The following is a 26,523-nucleotide window of genomic DNA, read 5'->3' on the forward strand; positions in this document are numbered from 1 at the left end:
AAAATAGAAAATAAATAAGCAATAGGGGAAAATCAATGAAACCTAAAGCCAAATCCTTGAAAATATCAATAAACTGTAAAACCTCTAGTTAGATGGATTAAGAAATAAAGAGGGATGTTACACATGGCCATTAGCAGATCCTACAGATACTAAATGGATAAGAGAATTATAAACAAATTAAAGGCAATAAATTAGACAATGTAGATGAAATGGACAAATATTTTAACTTAAAAAACATGTTACCAAAAGAAAAAAAATCTGAAAACCCTTAACTATTAAAGATACTGAGGGACTTCCCTGGTGGTCCAGTGAAGTCCACTTCCAATGCAGGGGGCATGAGTTTGATCCTTGATTGGGGAACTAAGATCCCACATGCTGCGGGGCAACGAAGCCTGTGTGTGCCACAACTATTGAGCTTGCGCACCTCAATGAGAGAGCCTGCGTGCTGCAAACTACAGAGCCTACATACTCTGGAGCCTGTGCACCACAACTAGAGAGCCCACGCACCCTGGAGCCCATGCGCCACAACAAAGAGCCCACATGCCACAACAACAACAAGAAAAGATCCTGCATGCCTCAAAGATCCCGCGTGCCACAACTAAGACCCAATGCAGCCAAAAAACAAACAAACAAAAGAAAAACAGGGACAAAAATCAAAAAACAAATGGGAAAACAAAAAAATAGCAAGATGGTATATTTAAACAACTTATTGATAACTCATTAAATGAAAATGGACTAAAAACTCTAATTAAAAGGTACAGTATCAGGAGTTACCTGGTTAGGATCCTGGGCTTTCACTGCCATGGCCTGAGTTCAATCCCTGGTCGGGGAACTGAGATCCCACAAGCCACGCGGCACAGCCCCGCCCCCCCCCACCCCAGAAGAGAGAGTATCAGACTGGAGACAAAAGTAATACCAAAATATATACTCTCTGTAACAGACTCATTATAAATATTAAAACATAGGTAGGTTAAAGTATAAAGAATGGAGAACAGGTATACTATGTAAATACTAATTGAAAGAGATCAGCCAATATGGCAGAATAGAAAGACCCTGATTGAGCTCACCTCCTCTCACAAGCACACCAAAATTACAACTATTTACAGAACAATGATCAGTGAAAATGACTGGCACCTACAAGAAAAGATCTACAGATAAAGAAGGTATGACAAGATGTGTAGGAGTGAGGTTGTGATGTAGTCAAGTTCCAGCCCCCCAGGTAGGCAACCTATGAATGGGAGACTAATTATAATTGCAGAAGCTCTCCCCAAGGAGTGAGGGATCTGAGCCCCATTATCAGACTCCCCCACCCCAGTGGTCTTGTGCCAGGAAGACAAGCTCCTAGAACATTTGGGTTTGAAGGCCAGTGGGGCTTACTTTCAGGAGAACCAGAGGGCTAGGGGAAATAGAGACTCCACTCTTAAAGGCACAGACAAAAATCTCACATGCTCCAGGAACCAGGGCAGAAGTGTAATTTGAAAGGAGCCTGGGTCAGACCTATCTGCTCATCTTGGAGAGTCTCCCAAAAAGGCCAGAGGCAATTACAGCTCACTCTAGGGACAAGACACTGGCGGCAGCCATTTTGGGGAGCTTGTTGTACAATGTAGACACTGTGCTAGCAACCTCCATTTTGGATTCCTCCCTCTAGCTTATCAGCCTCAGGACCCATCCTCCACCCAACAGCCCAAAGGTCCTAGTACATAGACGCCTCAAGACAAGCAACTAACTTGGTAGGGACAAAGCTCCACCCACTAGCAGACAGGTTGCCTCAAGACCTCCTAACCCCACAGCCGACCCTGGACATGGTCCTGCCCACCAGAGGTCCCAGGACCTGGCCCCACACACCAGTGTGTAGGCACTAGAATCAGGGCCCCCAGGGCCCTGCAAACAGACCCTGCTCCACTCACCAGTGGGCAGGAACCAGCCCCAGAATCCATGGTCCCACACACCAGCGAGCCTGCTCTAGAGTTGGGACCAGTCTCAACCACCAGCAGGTGGACACCAGTTGGACAACCACAGCCCTGTAGCCTGTAGACTCAGCCCATCCACCAGCAGGCCAGCACCTACCCTGGGACTGGATGGGCTCTGACCCCACCCATTAGCAGGCCAACACAAACTTTGGAACGTGCCTCATGCTGCAGTGTCAGAAAATGGCCCCTCTCACCAGTGGTCAGACACCAGTTCTGGGACCCCTGGGCTCAGCTGCCAGACCCCAGGACCTGGCTTCACCCACCAATAGTGGACACCAGCCCCAGGTTCTCCTGGATTCTGCCTACCAGTGAGCTAGCACTAGCCCTGGGGTCGCCTGGGGTTTCCCAGCCAGCTGCCTTAAGACCTGCCCAACCAACCAGCGGCCAGCAGTCTCTGCACAAGGCAAAGCCTAGCAACCAACCAAACCGGAGGCCAACCAAGTCTACAAGACCGCCCACAGTAGTCAACCTGTCACGACAGAAGGACCCATGCAACCCAATAGGGGGCACCCTAGAGCATACAGCTCTGGTGATAAGATGGGAGTGCACTGCTGGGACACAAAGGACATCTACAAAAGGCCACTTCTCCAAGGTTGGGAAAAGGTAACCAAACTACCAGATACACAGAAATAAAAACAGCAAGTTGGGTAAAATGAGGTGAGAGAGGAACATGTTCCAAATGAAGGAACAAGATAAAACCCCAAAAGAAGAATTAAGTGAAGGGGAGTTAGGCAATTTACCTGAGAAAGAGTTCAAAGTACTGATCATAAAGATGATCAAGAACTCGGGAGAAGAATGGATGCATAGAGTGAGAAGTTAGAAGTCTTTAACAAAGTGCTAGAAAATATAAAGAACCACCCAACAGAGATGATGAATTCGATAAATGAAATCTAAAATACAGTAGAACGAATCAACAGTAAACTAAATGATACAGAGGAACAGATCAGTGAGCTATAAGCAGAGTAGTCGCAATCAGTGCCACTGAACAGAAAAAAGAAAAAAGAATGAAAAGCAATGAGGAAAGTTTAAGAGGCCCCTGAGACAACATCAGGACACTAATATTCACATTACAGGCATCCCAGAAGGAGAATAGAGAAAGGAGCTAACAACATATTTGAAGATATAATAGCTGAAAATTACCCTAACTTGGGAAAGGAAATAGACATCCAAGTCAAGGAAGCACAGAGATTCCCAAACAGGATCAACCAAAAGAGGAACACACCAAGACATACTGTAATGAAAATGGCAAAAATTAAAGATAAAGAGAGAATATTAAAAGCAGCAAGGGAAAAGCAACAAGTTACACACAAGGGAACTCCCATAAGGCTATCAGCTGACTTTTTAGCAGAAACTCTACAGGCCAGAAGGGAGTGGCACGATATATTTAAACTGATGAAAAGGAAAAAGCTAGGAAAAAAACCAAGAATACTCTACCTGGCAAGGCTCTTGTTCAAATTTAGTGAAAAGAGCAAAAGTTTTACAGATAAGGAAAAGATAAAAGAGTTCAGTACCACCAAAACAGCTTTACAAGAAATTTTAAAGGGACTTCTCTAAGCAAAAAAGAAAAGACCACAACTAGAAACGTGAAAATTATGAAAGGAAAACTCTCATACAGTAAAGGTATTAAATCGTCCATGCACAAAGCTAATAGATTAAAACAAAAGTAGTAAAATCATCTATATCCACAATAAGCAGTTAAGGGATATCCAAAACAAAAAAAAATGTAAAATATAATGTCAAAACGAGTAATTGTGAGGGGAGAAGAGAACAAATGCAAGGTTGTTAAAATGCATTTGAAATTAAGAGATCAGCAACTTAAAACAATCAATATACATATATACATATACATATACACACACATGTACATATATTGCTATACAGAAACCTCATGGTAACCACGAACAAAAATCCATAATAGATACACACACAAAAAAGAGGAAGGAATCCAAACATAACATTAAAGATAGTCACCAAGTCACAAGAGAAGATAACAAAAGAAGAAGGAACAAAAAAGAAGTACAGGGCTTCCCTGGTGGTGCAGTGGTTGAGTCTGCCTGCTGATGCAGGGGACATGGGTTCATGCCCCGGTCTGGGAAGATCCCACATGCTGTGGAGCAGCTGGGCCCATGAGCCATGGCCGCTGAGCCTGCGCGTCCGGAGCCTGTGCTCCACAATGGGAGAGGCCACAACAGTGAGAGGCCCACGTACCACACACACACACAAAAAAAGAACTACAAAAGCAACCCCAAAACAATTAACAAAATGGCAACGAGAACATATATTGAATATATCAATAATTAGTTCAAATGTAAATGGATTAAATACTCCAATCAAAAGACAGAGTGGCTGAATGGATACAAAACAAGACCTGTGTATATGCTGCCTACAAGAGACTCACTTCAGATATAAAGACAGAGACTGAACATGAGATGGAAAAAGGCATTCATGGAAATGGAAATCAAAAGAAAGCTGAAGTGGCAATACTTATATCAGACAAAATAGACTTTTAAACAACGGGTGTTATAAGAGACAAAACATAATAATCAAGGGATCAATCCAAGAAGATGTAATAATTGTAAAAGTACATGCACCCAAATAGGAAGACCTAAATATATAAACCAAATATTAAGATATAAAGGGAGACACTGACAGTAACGAAATAATAGTAGGGTACTTTAACATACATCAATGTGTCTATACAAAGAAAGAAAATCAATATGAAAACAAGGGCTTTAAGTGACACATTAGTCCATATGGACTTAATAGATATACACAGAACATTCCATCCAAAAGCAGCAGAATACACATTCTTTTCAAATGCACATGGAACATTTCTCCAGGGTAGACCACATCATAGGACAGAAAACAAGTCATGGTAACTTTAAGAAAACTGAAATCATGTCAAGCATCTTTTCTGACCACAATGCTATGACATTAGGAATCAACTACAAGAAAAAAAACTGCAAAAAACAAAAACGTGGAGACTAAACAATATACTACTAAACAACCAATGGATTAGTGAAAAAAATCAAAGAGGAAATAAAAAAATACCTGGAGACAAATTAAAACACAATGATCCAAAGTCTATGGGACACAGCAAAACAGTTCTAAGTGGGAAGTATATAGCAATACAGGCTTATCTCAGGAAACAAGAAAAATCTCAAATAAAAAACCTAAACTTACACCTAAAGGAACTAAAAAAGAACAAACAAAACCCAAAGTTAGTAGAAGGAAAAAAACCATAAAGATCAGAGCAGAAATAAATGAAATAGACACTAAAAACAAACAAACAAAAACAATAGAAAAGATCAATGAAACTAAGATCTGGTTCTTTGAAAAGATAAACAAAATTGATAAACCTTTAGACAGACTCATCAAGAAAAAAGAGGGGGTCTAAATCAATAAAACCAGAAATGAAAAAGAAGTTACAATTGACATCACAGAAATACAAAGAATCATAAGAGAATACTACAAAAAACTCTATGCCAATAAAATGGACAACCTAAAAGAAATGGAAAAATTCTTAGAAATGCACAATCTCCCAAGACTGAACCAGGAAATATAAAATATGAACAGACCAATTACCAGTAATGAAACTGAATCAATAATAAGAAAATTCCCAACAAACAAAATTCCAAGACTAGATGGCTTCACAACTGAATTCTAATGAACATTTAAAGAAGAGTTAACACGTATCCTCCACAAACTATTCAAAAAATTGCAAAGGAATGAACACTTCCAAACTGATTCTATAAGGCAGTGTCACCCCGATACCAAAACTATACAAAGACATCACAAAAAAATTACAAGCCAAAAACACTGATGAACATAGATACAAAGATCCTCAACAAAATAATAGCAAACTGAATTCAACAATACATTAAAAGCATCATACACCATAACCAATTAGGATTTAACTCAGGGATGCCAGGATGGTTCAATATTCGTAAATCAATCAATGTGATATACTACATTAACAAACTGAAGAATAAAAACCATATGATCATTTCAATAGACGCAAAAAAAGCTTTTGACAAAATTCAATATCCATTTATGATAAAAAAAAAACTCTCAAGAAAGTGGGTATAAAGGGAACATGCCTCAACATAATAAAGTCATATATGATAAGCCCACAGCAAACATCATTCTCAATGGTGAAAAGTTGAAAGCATTTCCTCTAAGATCAGAAAAAAGAAAAGGGTGCCCACTCTCTCCACTTTTATTCAACATGGTATTGAAAGTCCTAGCCACAGCAATCAGACAAAAAGAGAAATAAAAGGAATCCAAATTGGAAAGGAAGAAGTAAAACTGTCACTGCTGATGACATGATAACTATACATAGAAAATCCTGAAGAGGCTACCAAAAAACTACTAGAATTAATCAATGAATTTGGTAAAGTTGCAGGATATAAAATTAATATACAGAAATCTGTTGCATTTTTATAGACTAACAATGAACTACCAGAAAGAGAAATTAAGGAAACAATTCCACTTACAATCACATCAAAAAGAATGAAATACCTAGGAATAAACTTACCTGAGGTAAAAGACCTGTATTTGAAAAAGTATTAAGACACTGATGAAAGAAATCGAAGATAACAGAAACAGGTTGAAAGCTGTACCAGGTTCATGGACTGGGAGAATTAATATTGTTAAAATGACCATACTACCCAAGGCAATCTACATATTCAATGCAATCCCCTATCAAAATATCAATGGTGGGACTTCTCTGGTGGTCCAGTGGTTAAGACTCTGTGCTTCCAACGCAGGGGGGTGCAGGTTTGATCCCTGGTCAGGGAACTAAGATCCCACATGCTGTGTGGTGCAGCCAAAAGAAAACAAAAAAAATACCAATGACATTTTTCACAGAACTAGAATAAATAATTTAAAAACTGTATGGAAACACAAATACCTCGAATAGCCAAGAGAATCTTGAGAAAGAAGAACAGATCTGGAGGTATCACACTCCCTGACCTCAGACTATACTAAAAACACAGTAAGCAAAACAGTATGCTACAGGCATAAGAACAGACACACAGATCAATGGAACAGAATAGAGAGCCTAGAAATAAACCCATGCACTTATGGTCAATTAATCTATGACAAAGGAGGCAAGAATATACAATGGAGAAAAGACAGTCTCTTCAATAAGGGTTGCTGGGACAATTGGATGTGTAAAAGAATAAAATTAGAATATTTTCTAATACCATATATACAAATAAACTCAAAATAGATTAAAGACCTACATGTAAGACTAAAACCATAAAACTCCTGGAAGAAAAAGGCAGAAAAACACTCTGACATAATTTGTAGAAATATTATTTTGGATCTGTCTCCTAAGTCAAAGGAAACAAAAGTAAAAATAAACAAATAGGACGTAATTAAACTTTAAAAGCTTTTGCACAGCAAAGGAAACCATCAACAAAATGAAAAGGCAACCTATAGAATGGGAGAAAATATTTGCAAATGATATGACCAATAAGGGGTTAATATCCAAAATATAAGCAGCTCATACAACTCAATATCAAAAAAAACCAAAAACAAAACCAATTAAACAATGGGCATTAGATTAAATGGACATTTTCCCAAAGAAAACACAGAAATGGCCAATAGGCACATGAAAAGATACTCACCATCACTAACATCAGAGAAATGCAAATCAAAACCACAATGAGGTATCACCTCACACCTGTAAGAATGGCTATCATCAAAATGACCACAGACAACAAATGTTGACAAGGATGTGGAGAAAAGGGAACCTTTACATTGGTGGGAATGTAAATTGGTGCAGCCACTAGGAAAAACAAAAACTAAAACTATCAATAGAACTACCACATGACCCAGCAATTCCACTCCTCAGTATGTATCTGAAAAAAATAAAAATGGTAATTTGAAAAGATACATGCACCCCAATGTTCACAGCAACATTACTTACAATAACCAAGATATGGAAGCAACCTAGGTGCCCATCAACAGATGAATGGATAAGGAAGATGTGGTGTGTACACACACACACACACACACACACACACACACACACACACACACAGAGAGAGGAATATTACTCAGTCATAAAAAAGAATGAAATTTTTCCATTTGCAACAATACGGATGGACTTGGAGAGTATTATGTTCAGTGAAGCAAGTCAGACTGAGAAAGACAAACACTGTACTTTATCATGTATACGTAGAATCTAAAAAATAAAATGAATGTATACAACAAAACAGAAACAAGACTCACAGACACAGAAAACGAACTAGTGGATACCAGTGGGGAGATGGAAGGAGGGAGGAACAAGCTAGGGGTAGGGGATTAAGAGGTACAAACTACTAGGTATAAAATAAATAAGCTATAAGGATATATTGTATAGCACACAGAATATAGCCAATACTTGTAATAACTATAAATGGAGTTTAACCTTTTAAAACTGAATCACCACGTTGTACACCTGAAATGTATGTAATGTTGTAAAATCAACTACACTGCAACTAAAAAAAAACAAGAAAGAAACGGAGGAAGATGCTCTAGATTAAAAGACATTTAAGACATTTTTTTTGAAATTAATTAATTAAAATTAATTCATTTTACATTAATTAAAATTAAAAATTAAAAATAGGGACTTCTCTGGTGGCACAGTGGTTTAGAATCCATCTGCCTGCCAATGCAGGGGACACAGGTTCAATCCCTGGTCTGGGAAGATCCCACATGTCATGGAGCAACTAAGCCCGTGTGCCCCAACTATTGAGCCTGAGCTCTAGAGCCTGTGTGCCGCAACTAGTGAGCCCATGTTCTGCAACTACTGAAGCATGCACACTTAAAGCCTGTGCTCTGCAACAAGCAAAGCCACTGCAATGAGAAGCCTGCACACTGCAATGAAGAGTAGCCCCTGCTGGCCGCGACTAGAGAAAGCCCACACGCAGCAACAAAGACCCAACACAGCCAACAAAAAAATAAAAATAAACACTAATCATAAGAACGCCAGAATGGTTACAATAGTATCAAACAAAATAGATTTCAGAACAAAGAATATTATCAGGGATTACGCAAGGCATTTTATTTTATTTATATTTACTTATTTATTTTTGGCCGCACTGTGCAGGGTGTGGGAATCTTAGTTCCCCAATCAGGGATCAAACCCATGTCTCCTGCACTGGAAGCGTGGAGTCTTAGCCACCGGACCGTCAAGGAAGTCCCAAGTAAGGTATTTTATAATGATAGAGGGGGTCAATTCATGAGAAGATATAACAATCCTAAATATGAATACACCTAAAAACAGAACCTCAAAATATATTAAGTAAAAACTGATAGAACTGAAAAGGAAAAATAGACAAATCCACAATTATAATGTAAGATTTTGACTTTCTTCTCTGTCACTGCTATAACAAATAGACTGAAAGATCAATAAGGATACAGAAGACTTTACCATACTAATCAACCAATTTGACCTGATTATTTAGAGAATACTCCATCCAATAACACTAGAATATACATCCTCTACAAGTGCACACAGAACATCCATCAGATGGTACAAAAAAAAGTCTCCATAAATTTAAGAAGAATGAAATCATATACAGCATGTTCCCTGATTGTAACAAAATTAAACTAGAAATCAATGACAGAAAGCTATCTGGAAAATCCCCAAATATTTGAAAATTAAACACACTTCCTCTAAACAACCAATGGGTCAAAAAGGAAATCGTGAGAGAAATTAGAAAATATTTTCAACTGAATGAAAATGAAAATACAAAATGTCTAAATTTGTTAGAGGGAAATTTATAGCATTAAATGTTCTACTGGAAAAAATAAGTCTCATATCAATGATACAAGCTCCCATATACAAAATAAGAAGAGTTAATTAAACCCAAAGTAATGAAAAGGAAAGGAAATAAAAATATAAGAGTAGAAATGAAGAAACAGGAAACAGAAAAATAATGGAGGAAATCAATGAAACCAAAAGTTGGTACTTTGAAAAATCAGAGAAATTGATAAACCTCTAGCCAACTGACCAAGGAAAAAGGTGAGTCACAAATTACCAATAACAGGAATGAATCAATGGCATTGCTACAAACTGTACAAACATCAAGAGGATAAAAAGAGTAGATTTTTGAACAACTTTGTGACAATAAATTTTATAACTTGGATGAAATGGACAATTCCTTGAAAGACACAAATTATAAAAGCTCACTGAAGAGAAAAAAAATTGATAACATGAATAGCCATAATTGTATTAAGGAAATTGAAATGCTAGTTAAACACCTTCCCACAAAGAAATCTCCAGGCTCAGATGGCTTCACTGGTGAATTCTAACAAACATTGAAGGAAGAAATAATAGCAGCTCTACACAAATTCTTTCCGAAAATAAGATAATACTTCCCAACTCATTCTGTAAGACAGCATTACCTTGATACCGAAACTAGACAAAGATATTGCAAGAAAAACTTGTAAATTCATCAAGCAATATATGAAAAAAGAATCTATCATGACCAAGTGGGGTTTATCCTAGGGATAAGCTGGTTTAGCGCTTCAAAATCAATCAATATAACTCACCATGTTAATTTAAAAAGGGCAAAAACCATATAATGCAGAAAAACCAACAGACACAAAAAAATCTTTTGACAAAATTCAACAGCCATTTGTGATAAGAATGATCCGCAAACTAGAACTTCTTCAACCTGATAAATCTGATAAAGAGCATCTAAGTAAAAATTGTCACTAATGTTACACTTTGTCAAAGACTAAATGCTTTTCCCCTCAGTCAGGAATAAAGCATAAATATTTGTTCTCACCGCTTATATTCAACATTGCACTGAAGGTTCTAGACAATGTAGTAAATAAAGCAAGACAGAAATAAAAGGAATACATATTGGAAAGCAAGAAGGAAAACAGTAACTATTCACATATGACATGATTATCTATGTAGAAAATCCTAAAGAATCTACCAAAAAATTACTAGAATAAGTTGAGAATGCAGGTTAATATAAAAAAATCAATTGCATTTTCATATACTAGCAATGAACAATGGGAATTTGAAATAAAAATGAATAGTATTTACAATAGCATAAAACCTAGGTATTAATATAACAAACATTTGCAAGATTGGTACACTGATAACAAAAAAACATTACTCAGAGAATTTAAAGATCTAAATAAAAGGAGATGTGCCTCATATTCATGAATTAGAAAACTATATTATCATTATTGATTACTATTCTTGAATTAAACTATTAATGCATATTTTAATATTTTCCTCTCCCCTAATAGATTGTCTTAAACATTCTTCAAATGTGCTTCGGGTCTAATTCTATGAAAACTGTAAGATAAGAGTTAATTGTTTAATGTCATTGGTACAGAGTTTCTGTTTGGGATGTGAAAAAGTTCTGGAAATAGACACTGGTGATGGCTATACAACATTGTGAATGTACTTAATGGAACTGCATTATATACTTAATGATGGTTAAAATGATAAAATTTTATGTCATGTATATTTTAGCTCTCACAATTTTTTTTTTTTTCAGTATGCGGGCCTCTCACTGCTGTGGCCTCTCCTGTTGCGGAGCATAGGCTCCGGACGCGCAGGCTCAGTGGCCATGGCTCACGGGCCCAGCTGCTCTGTGGCATGTGGGATCTTCCCAGACTGGGGCACGAACTCGTGTCCCCTGCATTGGCAGGTGGACTCTCAACCACTGCGCCACCAGGGAAGCCCTATTTCATGTATATTTTAAAACACACACACACACACACACACACACACACACACAGAGTTAAACAGAAAAGTGTAAGCAACACAAACATCCATAAGGGAGCACTGGGGTGAGCACTTGGAGGATGGGAAAAGGAGCAAAGATGTTAAACGGGAAGATAAGTTACCAGTATGAGAGCGACACCCATGATGGTATCAGTGGAGATAAAGGGAACTGAAATATAAGGAATAAGATTCACCACTAAATGGTCGTGCAGTGGAAAAGAGACACTTAACTCAAGTTAGCTGTGTTAGCAGGTGGGTAGGGGCTGGGCCCATAAGCAGGTTGAGGGGAAGAAAAAAAAGACTAAAATGGTAGGAGATCATGAGGTAAATCTTGGGCATGTGCCTGAAGTATCTGTGGAAGACACAGGAGGTGGTATCTAGTTGGAGATTGGATACAGTTTTGACACCCACAACAGAGATTTAGCATTAAAATTATTTGAGCATCATTAGAATAACAGTGGTAGATTGTGAATAAGAACAGGAGACTATACAGTGAAGAGAACCAATACAGAATCTGGAGAACACCAGTATTTAAGAGGTCCAATATATACAATGGAATATTACTCTGCCATAAAAAAGAACAAAATAATGCCATTTGCAGCAACATGGATGAACCTAAAGATTGTCACACTGAGAGAAGTCAGACACAGAAAGACAAGTATCATATGATATTGCTTATATGTGGAACCTAAAAAAAAGGGTACAAATGAACTTATTTATAAAACAGAAATAGAGTCACAGATACAGAAAATAAATTTATGGTTACCAGGGGATAAAGTGGGGAGGGATAAATTGGGAGATTAGGACTGACATATACACACTACTATACATAAAATAACTAATAAGAACCTACTGGGGCTTCCCTGGTGGCGCACTTGTTGAGAGTCCGCCTGCCAATGCAGGGGACACGGGTTCATGCCCCGGTCCGGAAGGATCCCACATGCCGCGGAGCGGCTGGGCCTGTGAGCCATGGTTGCTGAGCCTGCGCGTCCGGAGCCTGTGCTCCGCAACGGGAGAGGCCACAACAGTGAGAGGCCCGCGTACCGCAAAAAAAAAAAAAAAAAAAGAACCTACTGTATAGAACAGGGAACTCTACTCAGTACTCTGTAATGGCCTATATGGGAAAAGAATCTAAAAAAAGAGAGTGGACATATATATGTATAACTGATTCACTTTGCTGTACACCTGAAACTAACACAACATTGTAAATCAACTATACTCCAATAAAAATTAAAAAAAAAAAAAGAGGTCCAGGCATAAAGATGAATTTTCTGAAAGAAAGAACCAGAATAATGTCTTTGAAATCAAGAGCAGACTATTTCATGAGTTACACTTTTAGTTCAGTATGGTGATCTAAGTATATTCATTTACTTCCTTGCATGTGAACATAAAATTAGAAGAAACTGAAAAATAGGAATAAATCTATAACACATACCACAGATTTTTAGGAATTATTAGCAGCTATGAGCAGAACTCAAGGATCCGAGAGGAGAAATACAGGATTCTTGGTTTTTGCATAATCTGCCAAAGCATAGCTCTAGTCTCAAAGCCTCAAGACAGGACTTCTTGCCACTTAACTAATAGCAATCTATCAATTCCATCTCCATCTTGACGGTTTTTATCTTTTTTTTTTTTTTTTTTTTGCGGTACGCGGGCCTCCCACCGCCACGACCCCTCCCGTTGCAGAGCACAGGCTCCGGACGCGCAGGCCCAGTGGCCATGGCCCACGGTCCCAGCCATTCCGAGCCATGTGGGATCCTCCCGGACCAGGGCACGAACCCGCGTCCCCTGCATTGGCAGGCGGACCCCCAACGACTGCACCACCAGGGAAGCCCCTGTTTTTATCTTTGCAAGACAGGTTCATGAAGTAATATATTCTCATTTAATTTGAGGAAATACATTTTTGTTCGAGCACTGCTTCTGGAAGAACACTGAGAAAAGATGTTGAATGATTATACCCACTTAATGTGTGAACACTGCTTAAAATTAGAAGGAGCACTCGTGGAAGGTAAAAGCTTATCTGACCAATATGGGAACAAGTGGGGACTGCTTTCATGAAGGGGAAGATAAACAGGAGGATTTTAGAAAAAGAAAGGGAAATGCTCAAATATTCTTAAAAACAACAACAAAAAACTATTTCAGAAAGGAGAAAGGAACCATCATCTCACCTGAGCCATGGTTTTGAGATCTGCAAGAGATGACCAGTCTTCCTTTGGGCTCCTCTTTAGAAAAGGGGCGGTTCCTAAGAAGGCAAAAGCAAGATGAAAAGAAGCCACATGCCACTACACATGCTTTTAAGCTCTCTTATGACTTACGACTCAAGATTGACTCCATTTCCTTTGCTTTGGTGCTTGTTCACTCTATATATTCCACACCAATATGGGGGAAGAATAAGCTAGACAAAAATTTTATCCCCAGAGCCAGAGATACAGGCTCCTGGGGTAATGGGTTAGATTTTGGGCAAGCCCCCACCTCTCTAGAACTATCTTTTCTCTCCTAACCTGCCTATTATTATTAACTACTTCCAAGCTGTTCTCCATTAAGGCTCTACCATTTACATCATGACCAGCAATACGTGAAAATTCTTGTCACCCCACACCCTCATGAGTACCACGGATACAAACTTCCTGATGCTTACCAAGGTATATACACTGTGATTCTAGTTCTTATTTTTCTTATTATGAGAGAAGATAAGCTTCTATTCACAATGTTTAAAAAGCACCTTAATTTTTGTCTTTTAAATAAAAGCCAGGCCATGCCAGGCAGCAAATTCCCCACGGCAGCCACCACCGCCATCCATCTTTAGTTTCTTGTCTGTGAAAGGTCTCAATTTTTTCACTTTTCTATTAACTTATTTTTATTTTCTGGATTGATATTAGATCTTTTTTAAAGGAAGGAAATTAATTCTATAATTACTTAAAATATTTTTTATAGTTTTTCTTTATCATACACTTTATTTCCTTTATATATTTGAGTGTATCTGGACTTTGTATTTAGTTCCACTGATCTGTTCACTTAATTGCCAGGATTACTCTGCAGTTATTACAGTTTTAAAACATATTTTAGGGGCTTCCCTGGTGGCGCAGTGGTTGAGAATCCACCTGCCAATGCAGGGGACACGGGTTCATGCCCTGGTCTGGGAAGATCCCACATGCCGTGGAGTGGCTGGGCCCGTGAACCATGGCCGCTGAGCCTACACGTCTGGAGCCTGTGCTCCGCAACAGGACAGGCCAAAACAGTGAGAGGTCCGCATACCGCAAACAAACATGTTTTAGTATCAGGTAGGCTTACTTCCCCCTTCATTATTTTTCTTTAACAATTTTTGTCTTGTTCATTTTCTCCTAAGAACTTCAGAGAGTTTAAAAATTTTACTGAAATTTTAATGAAACTCCATGAAATGTTAGGGAGTTTTGACAATTTATCATGTGTCCCTGGTCCTTTTATTTAAGTCTTTAATTTTTGAGTCCCATCAAAAATTTTTTTATACATCATGCTGTCTTTTGTATCTTATATTTTGATGGCCACTGGCAACTTTCCATAGTTTTTTGATGCATATATACACATACGCACAGACACATATATGAAACCTGTTGATTTGTTAATGTCTTTTCTAGCAAAGCTGAGTTCTCTAACTGTTGTCATTATTTTGAACAGGATGGTAACTTAGAAATTTTTCTGCCTCAGACTCAGCAGATGTCCCAAAGATGATAGGCAAAACAATCTTTCAATTGTCCCTCATTCTAAGATAAAGTCTTGTAAAGTAGCTGACTGTAACGTTTTGCTACCATTAATTTACCTCCTACTTCGAGAGGCTGAGAAAAGGGAATGTCTCTTTAAGAGAGCAAATTATTTTTAGAACATAGTTTTCTAGGGGGAAGAAAAGTAGGTGCTTCTCACTCCCTTATAATAAACAAGGGGCTCCTCAGACCCTGATGCCACTATAAATCAAAGTGGTGAGAGAATTTGGGGGGGGAAACGTACATGTTTCCAGGATTTGGGCGGTGGTGGGGGGGAGCAGGGTGGTGGTGACTAAAGTGGCTAATTATCACCTGAGCTCCAGATGGAACCCACGGATGGAGCATGCCTAGGTTGGTTTGGATCCTGTCCAAGAGGACTGATGGGAGACAACAAGACCTACCAGAGTAGGTGGGCCACTGCATGCCAAGAGGAGGCATCTAGAGAAGTGGCCATGCCCATGAAAAGGGAACTGTATTTGGAAGTTCCCAGTAGTGGGGTCTCTCAGAAGGTAAATATGACTTACACTAAATTATAACGGTACCAGTCATGTTAGCCTCTTCTTGTCCCTGACTTTTCTTTTCCAGCTCCCAATCCATTCCAGCTGCAGACTATCAATCTAGAGGGAGTAAAGAGGGGACAAAATAGAGGTTGAGGAATTAGAGAAGAAACTGATCATGTTTTCTTTAGCGCAGCAGACTTCCAACAGGAGGGAGAGTTTTTGCTTTTAAAACAAGTTAGTGTGGGAGGGAGGGAGACGCAAGAGGGAAGAGATATGGGAACATATGTATATGTATAACTGATTCACTTTGTTATAAAGCAGAAACTAACACACCATTGTAAAGCAACTATACTCCAATAAAGATGTAAAAAAAAACAAAAAACAAAACAAGTTAGTGGGACTTCCATGGTGGCACAGTGGTTAAGAATCCACCTGCCAATGCAGGGGACACAGGTTTGAGCCCTGGTCCAGGAAGATCCCACATGCCGCAGAGCTACTAAGCTCTAGCGCCACGACTGAGCTGGCGTGCCACAGCTACTGATGCCCATGTGCCTAGAGCCCGTGCTCTGCAACAGAGAAGCCACCACAATGAGAAGCCCGCGCACCGCAACGAAGAGTAGCCCCCGCTCGCCGCAACTAGAGAAAGCCCACACACAGCGACGAAGACCCAATGCAGCCAAAAATAAATAAATTTATTTTAAAAAATAAATAAAATTAAATTAAAAAAAAATAGAAGTATTGATTTCTACAGTGAATACTTTATTCAGCTAAATGAGACTGATCTTGTGTTTAAATGTTCAACAGATTTTTTATCTTCATAATGACTGAAGAAATTATTGAAACTTTACTGTCCAGGAATTCACCCAAATAGAAATTCTGAGAGTAGCAGTTATGGGAGAAAGTTTTTTGTGTTCTCCTAATGATGTTCTACTTATGTCAACATACTGGTCATTAGTCAATATGGGGTTTCACAATATACAACTGTTCCATCTGAAAATTATTTTAATTTTAAAATCTCTTATTTTTTTTCTACTTGTCTAATTGCCAGAGTCAAATTCTACAGGCATATAAAATGGACAATATTCAGACAATATAAACAATACATAGTACTTAACTAGTCTTGCATCTACTTTCTCAAATGCTCAATCTCAAATGCTCCATCTCAGTCACACAACGAGCCTGACACATTCCTAGTCACCGTGAATTGTGCAATTACTTGTGTGCACAAATACTTCAAAATTTGACATATTCACAGTTATATCATCCACTACACAATCCCAATCCCATAGACACAATTCATGCATAATCTCTCAGAGCCCATTACATAATTCTACACAAAGCTGCAAAATTTTACTCACAAACCCCTTACTGTTGCCTCTCCAAAGTCGCATACAGTCTCAAACACAAATCTACTCGCACCTAATTTAAAAATTAGACACACGCAGAGACCCTCTCACTTTCACAAACAATAGGTTCCATAACGTTCCACAAAGTAACACACGTTCCACACACACACACACACACACACACACACAAGACCAGGCACAAAAAGCTACACAAACAGAACGCCTGTGTGTGCCAGGCCGAGCTCACACCCGCCTCGGCGTTCCCAGCCCTGGCTCCCAGTTCCTTCCCCTGCCTAGGTTCTTGTTTCCCCCCTCGCTTTCCTCCCCCGCCTTCTCTCAGCCCAGGTTCTGTCTTCTTTCCTCGCTTTTCCCAGTTCTGGTTCCCACCTCCCTGCTCGGCAATCCTCACCGGGTACCACAATCACCAGCCTGCCCAGCGCCAGCAGGACCCACCAGCCTCACCTTCGCCTACTGGCCAGCCATCTGCGCTTGCGCACTCCAGCGCGGGCTCTACCTCCCAAGAGGCTCCGCGGCTCCTTCTTCGCCGCTGCGTCTCAGGCGCGCCTTCTCGACATCCGGGTTTTTGCGGCCTTGAACTACATTTCCCACAGCCCCTGGGCTGCTTTTGAAAAGAACTTTGATATTTGGTTCATCTCTGATTCCCTTCTGAGGTCCTCTCAGTCGTCGCGCTCCGAGTGGTAACCTGAGTCTGGGCACGGCGGGCACTCACGGTGAGGAAGCCCCCACCCTCTGGCGCACACAGGGCGTGTGGAGCCTGGAGCTCAGGCCTGTGTAGGCGTGTATAAGAGTGTGTGAGCGTTTGTGGCAGTAACAAGGCGGGGTGTGTGTGCGGTGATGAGGCCGTGTCTGGTGCAAGATGCGGGACCCTTTCGGTGACCGTGATCGGCTGTGATGTTGAGGTAGGGGACACTGTGGGGCTTGACACCGCCCTTCAGAAGACGATGCTGTTGTTACCTAGTATGGTGGAAGAGGCTTTTAATTTTGTGACCGGGTGGGAGTTTGGTTGTATCACGGGGTAGAGCTTCATTTCTGCAGTTCTGGTTTAACGTCGGGACTGAGGCGATCTGTTGAAGATCTCCCTGAGAGTGTATCTGTGCCTGTCAAGACGACGATGCCAGTATTAACCAGAGTTGCACTGAAGCACGGCCTGAGCTGCTTTTGTCAGCACCTCCACCTCCAGTGCCCAGACTCCAGTGCTTAACGCAAAAGTGGATATCAGTGGAGTGAGTGTTGCCTGCCTAGGGGCCAATTTTAGGTTCTATTGTTTCTTAGTATCTGTATCCTTTTATCACTGCTTTCTCTTTTCTCCCACTTTATAGCCAGGACACCAGCTGCAGAGAAATAGTCACAAAAAGGGGAGTCAGATATTTGAGTGGTGGGATAAATGTTATATACAAGCAAGAAAGCACAAACCTGTTTTTGGAATGAGTTTTGGGGCTGGGAGTGTCCCTTAGGCAGAGTCCTAGGAAGACCTGTAGAGAGCCTAGGAGTAGGATTCCTTCCTCAGAGGATCTCTTTTGGGAGCTGAGGTCAAGTTCCATGTTTCAGAACCACATCATTTCCAAAGCTGTCTCCCCAGGAAACTTGCTGTGAACTTAGAGAAAGTTTCAGCTCTGGTTATCAGTGACCCTGGCCTTTCCCTTTGATACTAAAGAAAGGTTAGTAGTACTCCCATCTCCCCTTTACTTCCATCTGAGTATGTGTGTGGTAGATGACTGAGCTTGGGTGGTGTTGAAGAATTTCTTCCAGTTTAGCCAGTTCATGCTCTAAGAAAGGTCTGGTGTCTCATGAGTCCTTACTCCCCTTCTCTTCACCCTTCCCCTGCAGTGCAGCTCTCTGAAAGAAAAGCCCTGGGGAAAGGAAAAGGTTACAGAGCATATCTGAAAACCAAGCTCAAGGTCAGGGATTTTGTTGTTGTTATTCTCTTTTAGTTTTTCAGAAAAGGGAAGTATTTGCTCTCCTTCTCCTGAAATGGTTAGGTTACAATTAGGCAGGGCCTTGTGATGTACTTTGACTAATAAAATGTGGTGGAAGTGAGACTTTCAAGATAAAGCCTTAGGAGGTCTTGCAGCTTTTGCTCTTTCCCTCTTCCTGCCTTGAGACCACCAGGTACTAAAGGCTAAGACTAGCTTGCTTGAAGACAAAAGATCACTTGGAGACAGAGGCCAAGCTAACAACAACAACTGCCAGATGTTTCATTGAGACCATTTGGTCCATCCAGCCCCCACCAAGCCACCAGCTGGCTGCTGTCACATGAGTGAGATCAGCAGAAGCACCACTCAGCCAAGCCAAGCCCGAATTGCCAACCCCCGGAATGATGAGCTAATTAATGGTTTTGTTTTAAGCCACAAACTTTTGGGGGTGGTTACATAGCAATAGATAACTGAAACTGCTGTTTAAACTTCTAGACATTTTCTATCACCCTATACTGATACAATTGTATTGGTCAACCTGCTTTGTTAAGTGATTTCTCTACTGATGTTATACCTTGAAAATATTCCATATCCTAAATTTTCTACAACTTTGCATTTGTGTATCTAAATGTTCTATTACATGGTTATTTTATAATTTATTTAACCAATAACTTTCCCGAGCAACTCCTTCTTCTTCCTGTCCAACTCCCACATCTTCACCAACTTTACATTCCCTTCCAGGACCTTAAGGGGAACATGGGTTCCTGTCATTTCAGGGGTATGTAGACTCAAGAATGTGGCATTGACTTCTGCTGAGTGTGTATAGGTGACTCACCGCACTCAGAAGAATTTGTTCAATATAGGTGTGATATAGGACCAATGTACATTTATTTAACTAATAAACAGGGTCTCCCTGATTACAATATCTCTTTTCCATTTTCCAATTCAGAATCTGCATTCTGGAGTCATCTTAACTTTCATCAGTATGACTCATTGGGGAATGTGACTCTTTAGGGTGCTTAGCTATTTGAAGGATTGGTATGATTCCTGGAGATGGAAATGGGCATCTCTGCTGTGTTGTTTCAAAAGCGTCATCCTCCTAATACTTCAGGTTACTTTTTCAACTTCCTTTTCTGCCTGATGATAAACGGAATGGTCTGAATTAACCACATCAGGCCTAAATCCCATTTCTTCTCCTATGTGCAGGTTTTATTATTAATTAATTTATTTATTTCCAAGGCAAATGTGGTTTCCTTGTTAGTTTCTAAGGCTAGTGGAGAGGTCGGCCAGCAAATCTGAGCCTAGTTGAGGGGCAACCAGTAAGAGGAATTCATTGTGTATAAAATCTTGGGAGTCAAGATTTAGGACCTTTAAGGTAGTATTTGAGTCACTTATTTGAAAGGCTTCATGTCTATGAAGAAAGTTCAGGCCTCTTAAGACAGAATTCAAACAACTACAACAATACACTCCATGTATTATATTCATATCTCCTATCATTTCTTTTGTTCTCAAAGAGGGAAGGATTAGCTCTATTATTTTTTTCTGATTATAAAATTAGATTCTTAATTCAGAAATTTGAAGAATACAGAAAAGCTTAAAGTAAAGCTCATCTAGAAACAGCTTATTTGTTCCAAATCATCTCACCTATTCCTCTGTGAATTAACACATGGATATAGCCATATAGGATTTTGAAATTCAAAACAGAATTATACTGTAATACTGTTTTGTCATCTATCTTCTTCATCTAACCTAATATAGTGAACAGCTTTTCATGTCATCAAATGACAAACTGTGTCATAATTTTTTGAGTATGCTGTTTGGATATACTATAACTTTTTAAACTGTTTCCCTATTGTAGGATATTTAAGTTCTTTCCAGCTTTTCCTCATTATTATACAGTGTTTTACTGCACACTCCTTTTTGTGCACATGTGTAATTATATCTTTTTGACAGTCTCAGAAATATTGACAATGAGGCTTTCGTAGTTAAAACCTGCTTATATATCTTTATTAATTGCCCTGCTTAAACTTTCACCAATATACAACACAGTATGAGAGTGTCTAGTCTACTAATATAGGGCATCGTCAGTCTTTTAAATCTACCAATCTAGTGGAAATTGTTTAAATAAATTATGCATGCTCAGGTTTCACTCAATGTAATAAAATCTGGGCTTCTGGATAAAAGTCAGAATTGAAAGAGAACTGGTTTTGTAGTTAAAGAAATGTGGATTCAAAACATAGATCTGCCATTTATTGAACATGAATGTTTTTTTTTAATTTAAAAAATGGTTAAATTTTTGGTTGTTTCAAGTCTTAGTTGTGGCCCGCGGGATCTTTTGTTGTGGTTCGTGGGCTCTTCGTTGCAGTGCGCAGTCTTCTCTCTAGTTGTGGCGCTCTGTAGTTGTGGTGCGCAGGCGCTCTAGTTGTGGTGCGTGGGCTCCAGAGCGTGTGGGCTCAGTAGTAGTGTGCGGGGTCTCTAGTTGTGGCAGGCGGGCTTAGTAGTTGTGGCACACAGGCTTAGTTGCCCCACCGCATGTGGGATTGACCAGGGATCCCCAACCAGGGATTGAACCTGCGTACCCTGCATTGGAAGGAGGATTCTTAACCACTGGACCACCAGGGTAGTCCCAGGAATGATTTCTTTTCCTCTCTTTTTAATAAGACTTTTGCACAATATAGAGCCCAGACCTTAAAATCCTAGCCTGGTGATTTATTTTATAAGCCCATACAACCACCATTTGATAAAGATAAAGAAACTTTTCAACATCCCAGAAGGCTCCCTTCATGTCTCTTCCCAATCAGTATACCTCAAAGTTAACATTATTTTGATGTCTATCACAGTAGATTCGTTTTGTCTCGTTTTTTTTTTTTTTGCGGTATGTGGGCTTCTCACTGTTGTGGCCTCTCCCGTTGTGGAGCACAGGCTCCGGACGCGCTGGCTCAGCGGCCATGGCTCACGGGCCCAGCCGCTCCGCTGCATGTGGGATCCTCCTGGACCGGGGCACGAACCGGTGTCCCCTGCATCGGCAGGCGGACTCTCAACCACTGTGCCACCAGGGAAGCCCTGTTTTGTCTGGTTTTTGAACTTTGTATAAGTGGAATCATACAGTAGGTTCTTTTGTGTCTGGCCTCTTTTACTCAATATAGTGTCTATAATAGCATGACTCTACATATGTGATAAAATTGCATAGAACCAAATATACACAGAAACACAGATACAAACAAGTGCATGTAAAACTGGCAAAATGTGAAGAAGTACTGTGTATTATATCAATATAAATATCCTGGTCATGATTTTTTTTTTTTTTTTACAAGAAGTTAACATTGAGGGAAACTGGGTGAAGTTTATGTGGGATCTCTCTATATTATTTCTTACAACTACATATAAATCTACAATGATCTCAAAATAAAAAGTTAAAATATAAGTACATAGCTGGGACAAGCAGTTTGCCATTTGGAAAAAAAATTATATCCATACCTCACATCCTGTCACAAGAATAAACTCTAAATAGATCAGGGAGGTAAACATAAAAATATGAAACAATATAGGTCCTAGAAGAAAGCATCGATGAATTCCAGTTTAACCTCCGGGTAAGGAAGAACTTTCTCATTATGACTCAGAAAATAAATGCAGTAAAAGAAAATATTGAGGGGCTTCCCTGGTGGTGCAGTGGTTGAGAGTCCGCCTGCCGATGCAGGGGACACGGGTTCGTGCCCCAGTCCGGGAAGATCCCACATGCCGTGGAGCGGCTGGGCCCGTGAGCCATGGCCACTGAGCCTGCATGCCCGGAGCCTGTGCTCCGCAACGGGAGAGGCCACAACAGTGAGAAGCCCGCATACCGCAAAAAAAAAAAAAAGAAAATATTGAAAATTTTGAAATATTCAAAGATTTGACTATAATTAAAAACACATAAAATCAAAAGACAAATTACAAATAAATATCTTTATCACAGATAAAGGGCTAATACTCCTGTATTAGTTTAATAGGACTGCCATAAACAGAATACAACAGACTGGGTGGCTTAAACAACGGAAATTAATTTTCTCACAGTTCTAGAGAATGGAGGGCCAAGATCAACAAGTTGGCAGCTCTGCTTTCTCCTGAGGTATCTTCTTGGGTTGCAGATGGCTACCTTCTCACTGTGTCCTCATACGGCCTTTTCTCCTACACACCCATCCATGGTATGTCTCTCTATATGTCCTAATCTCCTCTTATAAGGACACTAGTTAGATTGGATTAGGGCCTATCCTATCAGCCTCATTTTAACTTAATTACCTCCTTAAAGGCCCCATCTTCAAATACAGTCACTTTCTAAAGTACTGGGAATTAGGAATTCAACATTTGATTCAGCTTAAAGTTCTGATTCTTCACATCAGCTGAACTTTTACCTGCAATGGCATCTCTCTTTCTGGAGCTGGTTTACTCACTGCTTTCTCTACCATTCAGGGCTATCTCCTTTTTTCCAATGAGGAAATCACATCTGGCTTAGCGATATAAAGTGCTATTTATAGAAAAAGGTGTGGGACTTGGGTCTGTGGTGGTGATGTCAATCAAGGAAGAGGAAGAGAAAGGCCAGAGGAAGATAAGATCACCTTAGGTGTCAAGAAAATGAAGCCTCAGTAAAAACAAAACGCAGTTATTTCTTTCCAGTTATACAAATGTCAGATCAGTTCTTCAAAGGCTCTGCAGAGATTTCCTCCAGAAGGAAAATACTTCCAGCAGGCAGATTATAAACAATCAGGGGAAATACTCTAAACTGGCAAAACCAGACTCCAACATCACATCCTTGTGGTTACATCCCTCCGAGCAGAGTTCAGGCACTTACTTTCCACCTGGGAGAACTTGATGGACATCTTCAGAAGCAACAGTCCTGCAAATGACAAAAACACTCCAAATCTAAAAAGCCTAGTCCCACATGACCCTGGGAAAAAAGGGAGGTTGGATCAGACACAAGAGCTAGGCAGCATATACAAGGAATTTCTCTCCCATGGTTCAGCTTTCTGAGTCCAGCAAGGATATACTAGTTTAATAAATTCCAGAACTTCCTCACAATGAGATAACTTACAGAAATTTAAACTTAAGTATAATTTCTTTATAAGAACAATGTATTGATTTTAGAATATATGCTTTAAGGAATTTTGTTAAAAGGAACTTCTTCAAAAATAGGTGAAAAAAACTCACTGTTGTAAGTCTTTAGGTTAGATTTACAGCTCAGTGTATTCTAAACACAGTCGGATATGAATGATTTATGTTTCCTTCCAACAAACGTGGTTTCTAAGCATGCCTGTGGGTGTTCTGCCTAGAGGAGGAGAGCTAAGAGGCTCACAGCTTGGTCTTGCTGCTTTGTTTTTTGTTTTCTTGATGGGGGATTTATTTCACTTCTGAAATATTAGCCATAATTCCCTATATCCTGTGAGAAAATCACCTTGCTCCATTAGTTTCCTTTTGGACCCAATATAAAGAGATTCAAAACTATAAGCTTGACTAGAAAAAATTCATTTATACCCAGAATTCCTGTGAATTCACAATAATTAGGACATGGAATCAGGATACAGAGCAGAAGATATAGAGTTGGAAAATGGTAGAATCTAGTAGTTAAACAGTTAAAAGCTGAGGACTTTGGAATTTAAATTCTGCTTCTATCTCTCAGGAACTCTGACATTTCACAAGTTATTTCAGCTCTTGGTGCCTCACTTGAAAAATCGGTTTACTGGGAATGATAAGGATACCTCCCTCACAGGGTTCTCATGAGGATTAAATGAGACAATATATGTAAAATACTTAGACTAGTGTATTAGTTAGTGTTCTCCAGAGAAACCGAACCAATAAGATGTGTGTGTATGTGTGTGTGGGGGGGGGATTAAGAGAGATTTTAAGGAATTGGCTCATAAGGTTGTGAGAGAGAGAGATTTTAAGCAATCAGCTCATGAGATTGTGGAGGCTTGTTAAATCCAAAATCGGCAGGCCAGGCCAGCAGGTTGAACACCCAGGGAACAACTGCAGTTCAAATCTGAAAGCTCTCTGCTGGCAGAGTTCCTTCTTGCTTTGGGAGAGGTCAGTCTTTGTTCTGTTGAGACCTTTAACTAATTCGATGAGGCCCACCCACATTATGGAGGGTAATCTGCTCGACTCAAAGTTCACTGATTTAAATGTTAATCTCATCTAAAAAACATCTTCACAGAAATATCCAGAATGATGTTTGACCGAATATCTGGGCATTGTGCGCAGCCAAACTGATACATAAAATTAGCCATCATAAATCTACCCTGTGACAACCTGGCACGTATATGCATCTCCTTAAGCCATACCTTAATCTCCGAATAAAGACAATAACAAGGTCATACTTCCACCTAATATCATAGAAATATCTTGCAGATAACCAAAAAACACATTAATCCTCTGCCCAGGAGAGGTTGCAAAGTCCTTGGTTGATATTTACTCTTCTCTTTGATATCTCATAACTTAAATATTATGATGTAAAGTTAATAATACTTAAATACAATGATAAAAGGTCAGTACATCTTATGTTACAATGATAAAGGGATAAAAAAGGGAAGAAAACAAAGATATCTACTATACACACATACACAAATACAACAAAATAAGGAAGAAATGCTGATGAGAACTACAGTCCTCATTTCTGAAAGTGATCACACAGTTATAGTTGGCATTTTTATAACTACCTTCTTCCCTTACCCATTCCATATTCCCTTTGCCCTCAGCAAGCACCTCGGCCTGTCATGGTTCTTTACTTGGTGGAGTGACCCAAATATTCATTCTTGAAGAATGTGGCCCGTCAGTCGTCCTGCCTGAGTAGTGTTGTAGCTTTCCATTCACTTTAATCACAGGCCTGTTAATACTAAGAGATACTGGAAAGGCTCCCCTGTACTTGAGACATACTTTTCCTTACCTCCCTTGTGGAGTAGCAATCCAACTTCCTCTTGGTAGGCAAGATCAACCACCCCAGTCAACACAGTAACTCCCTTATTTGCCTGTTGATTCAGAGGGTTAAGGAGCCCAAAATGGCTGGGTAGCAGTCTTTAACTTCCAGTTCAATGGAATCATTGTGTCTCCTGGTGGAAGCATCCCTCCATTTGGAACTAAGACCTCTGGGCAGCAGAACAGAAGTTGTGGGGACAGAAAGCAAAAATTTTACTATTGGGTTACTAGGGATAATAGTGAGTGGTATCACTCCCATTACTTGATTCCTGGCCTTGTGAATACTGGCCATGGGAGAAACAGCACCAAATATTGGACACTGATCCAGAGCAAATACAGCCTTCAGGAGAAC

At 39.7% G+C, this 26,523-nt stretch overlaps 2 protein-coding genes across 8 annotated transcripts in view; one reads left to right on the forward strand and one right to left on the reverse strand.

Annotated features, from left to right (window-relative positions):
* The window catches only part of ZNF567 (zinc finger protein 567), a 54,148-nt gene extending 36,329 nt beyond the window's left edge, over nucleotides 1-17,819 (reverse strand). For 2 of the 6 annotated variants that reach the window (XM_049702932.1, XM_049702933.1), the window contains exons 1-2: nucleotides 15,977-16,361; nucleotides 13,884-13,957 (exon numbers count right to left, since the gene is read on the reverse strand). Coding sequence is in view for 4 of the 6 variants with exons in the window: in XM_049702929.1 (XP_049558886.1) it covers nucleotides 13,884-13,892 (9 nt within the window). In the remaining 2 variants the exon portion in view is untranslated. The other 4 variants (XM_049702929.1, XM_049702930.1, XM_049702931.1 and 1 more) reach the window with 4 other exon arrangements.
* Nucleotides 17,820-17,892: 73 nt separating this feature from the next.
* LOC101270594 (zinc finger protein 461) overlaps nucleotides 17,893-26,523 on the forward strand; it is a 93,560-nt gene continuing 84,929 nt past the window's right edge. For both annotated transcript variants that reach the window (XM_049702936.1, XM_049702938.1), the window contains exon 1: nucleotides 17,893-18,029. The gene's annotated coding sequence lies outside the window, so the exon portion shown is untranslated. The remainder of the gene's footprint in view (nucleotides 18,030-26,523) is intronic.

This window comes from Orcinus orca, chromosome 20, assembly GCF_937001465.1.
Source record: "Orcinus orca chromosome 20, mOrcOrc1.1, whole genome shotgun sequence".
NCBI classification, from domain to species: domain Eukaryota; kingdom Metazoa; phylum Chordata; class Mammalia; order Artiodactyla; family Delphinidae; genus Orcinus; species Orcinus orca.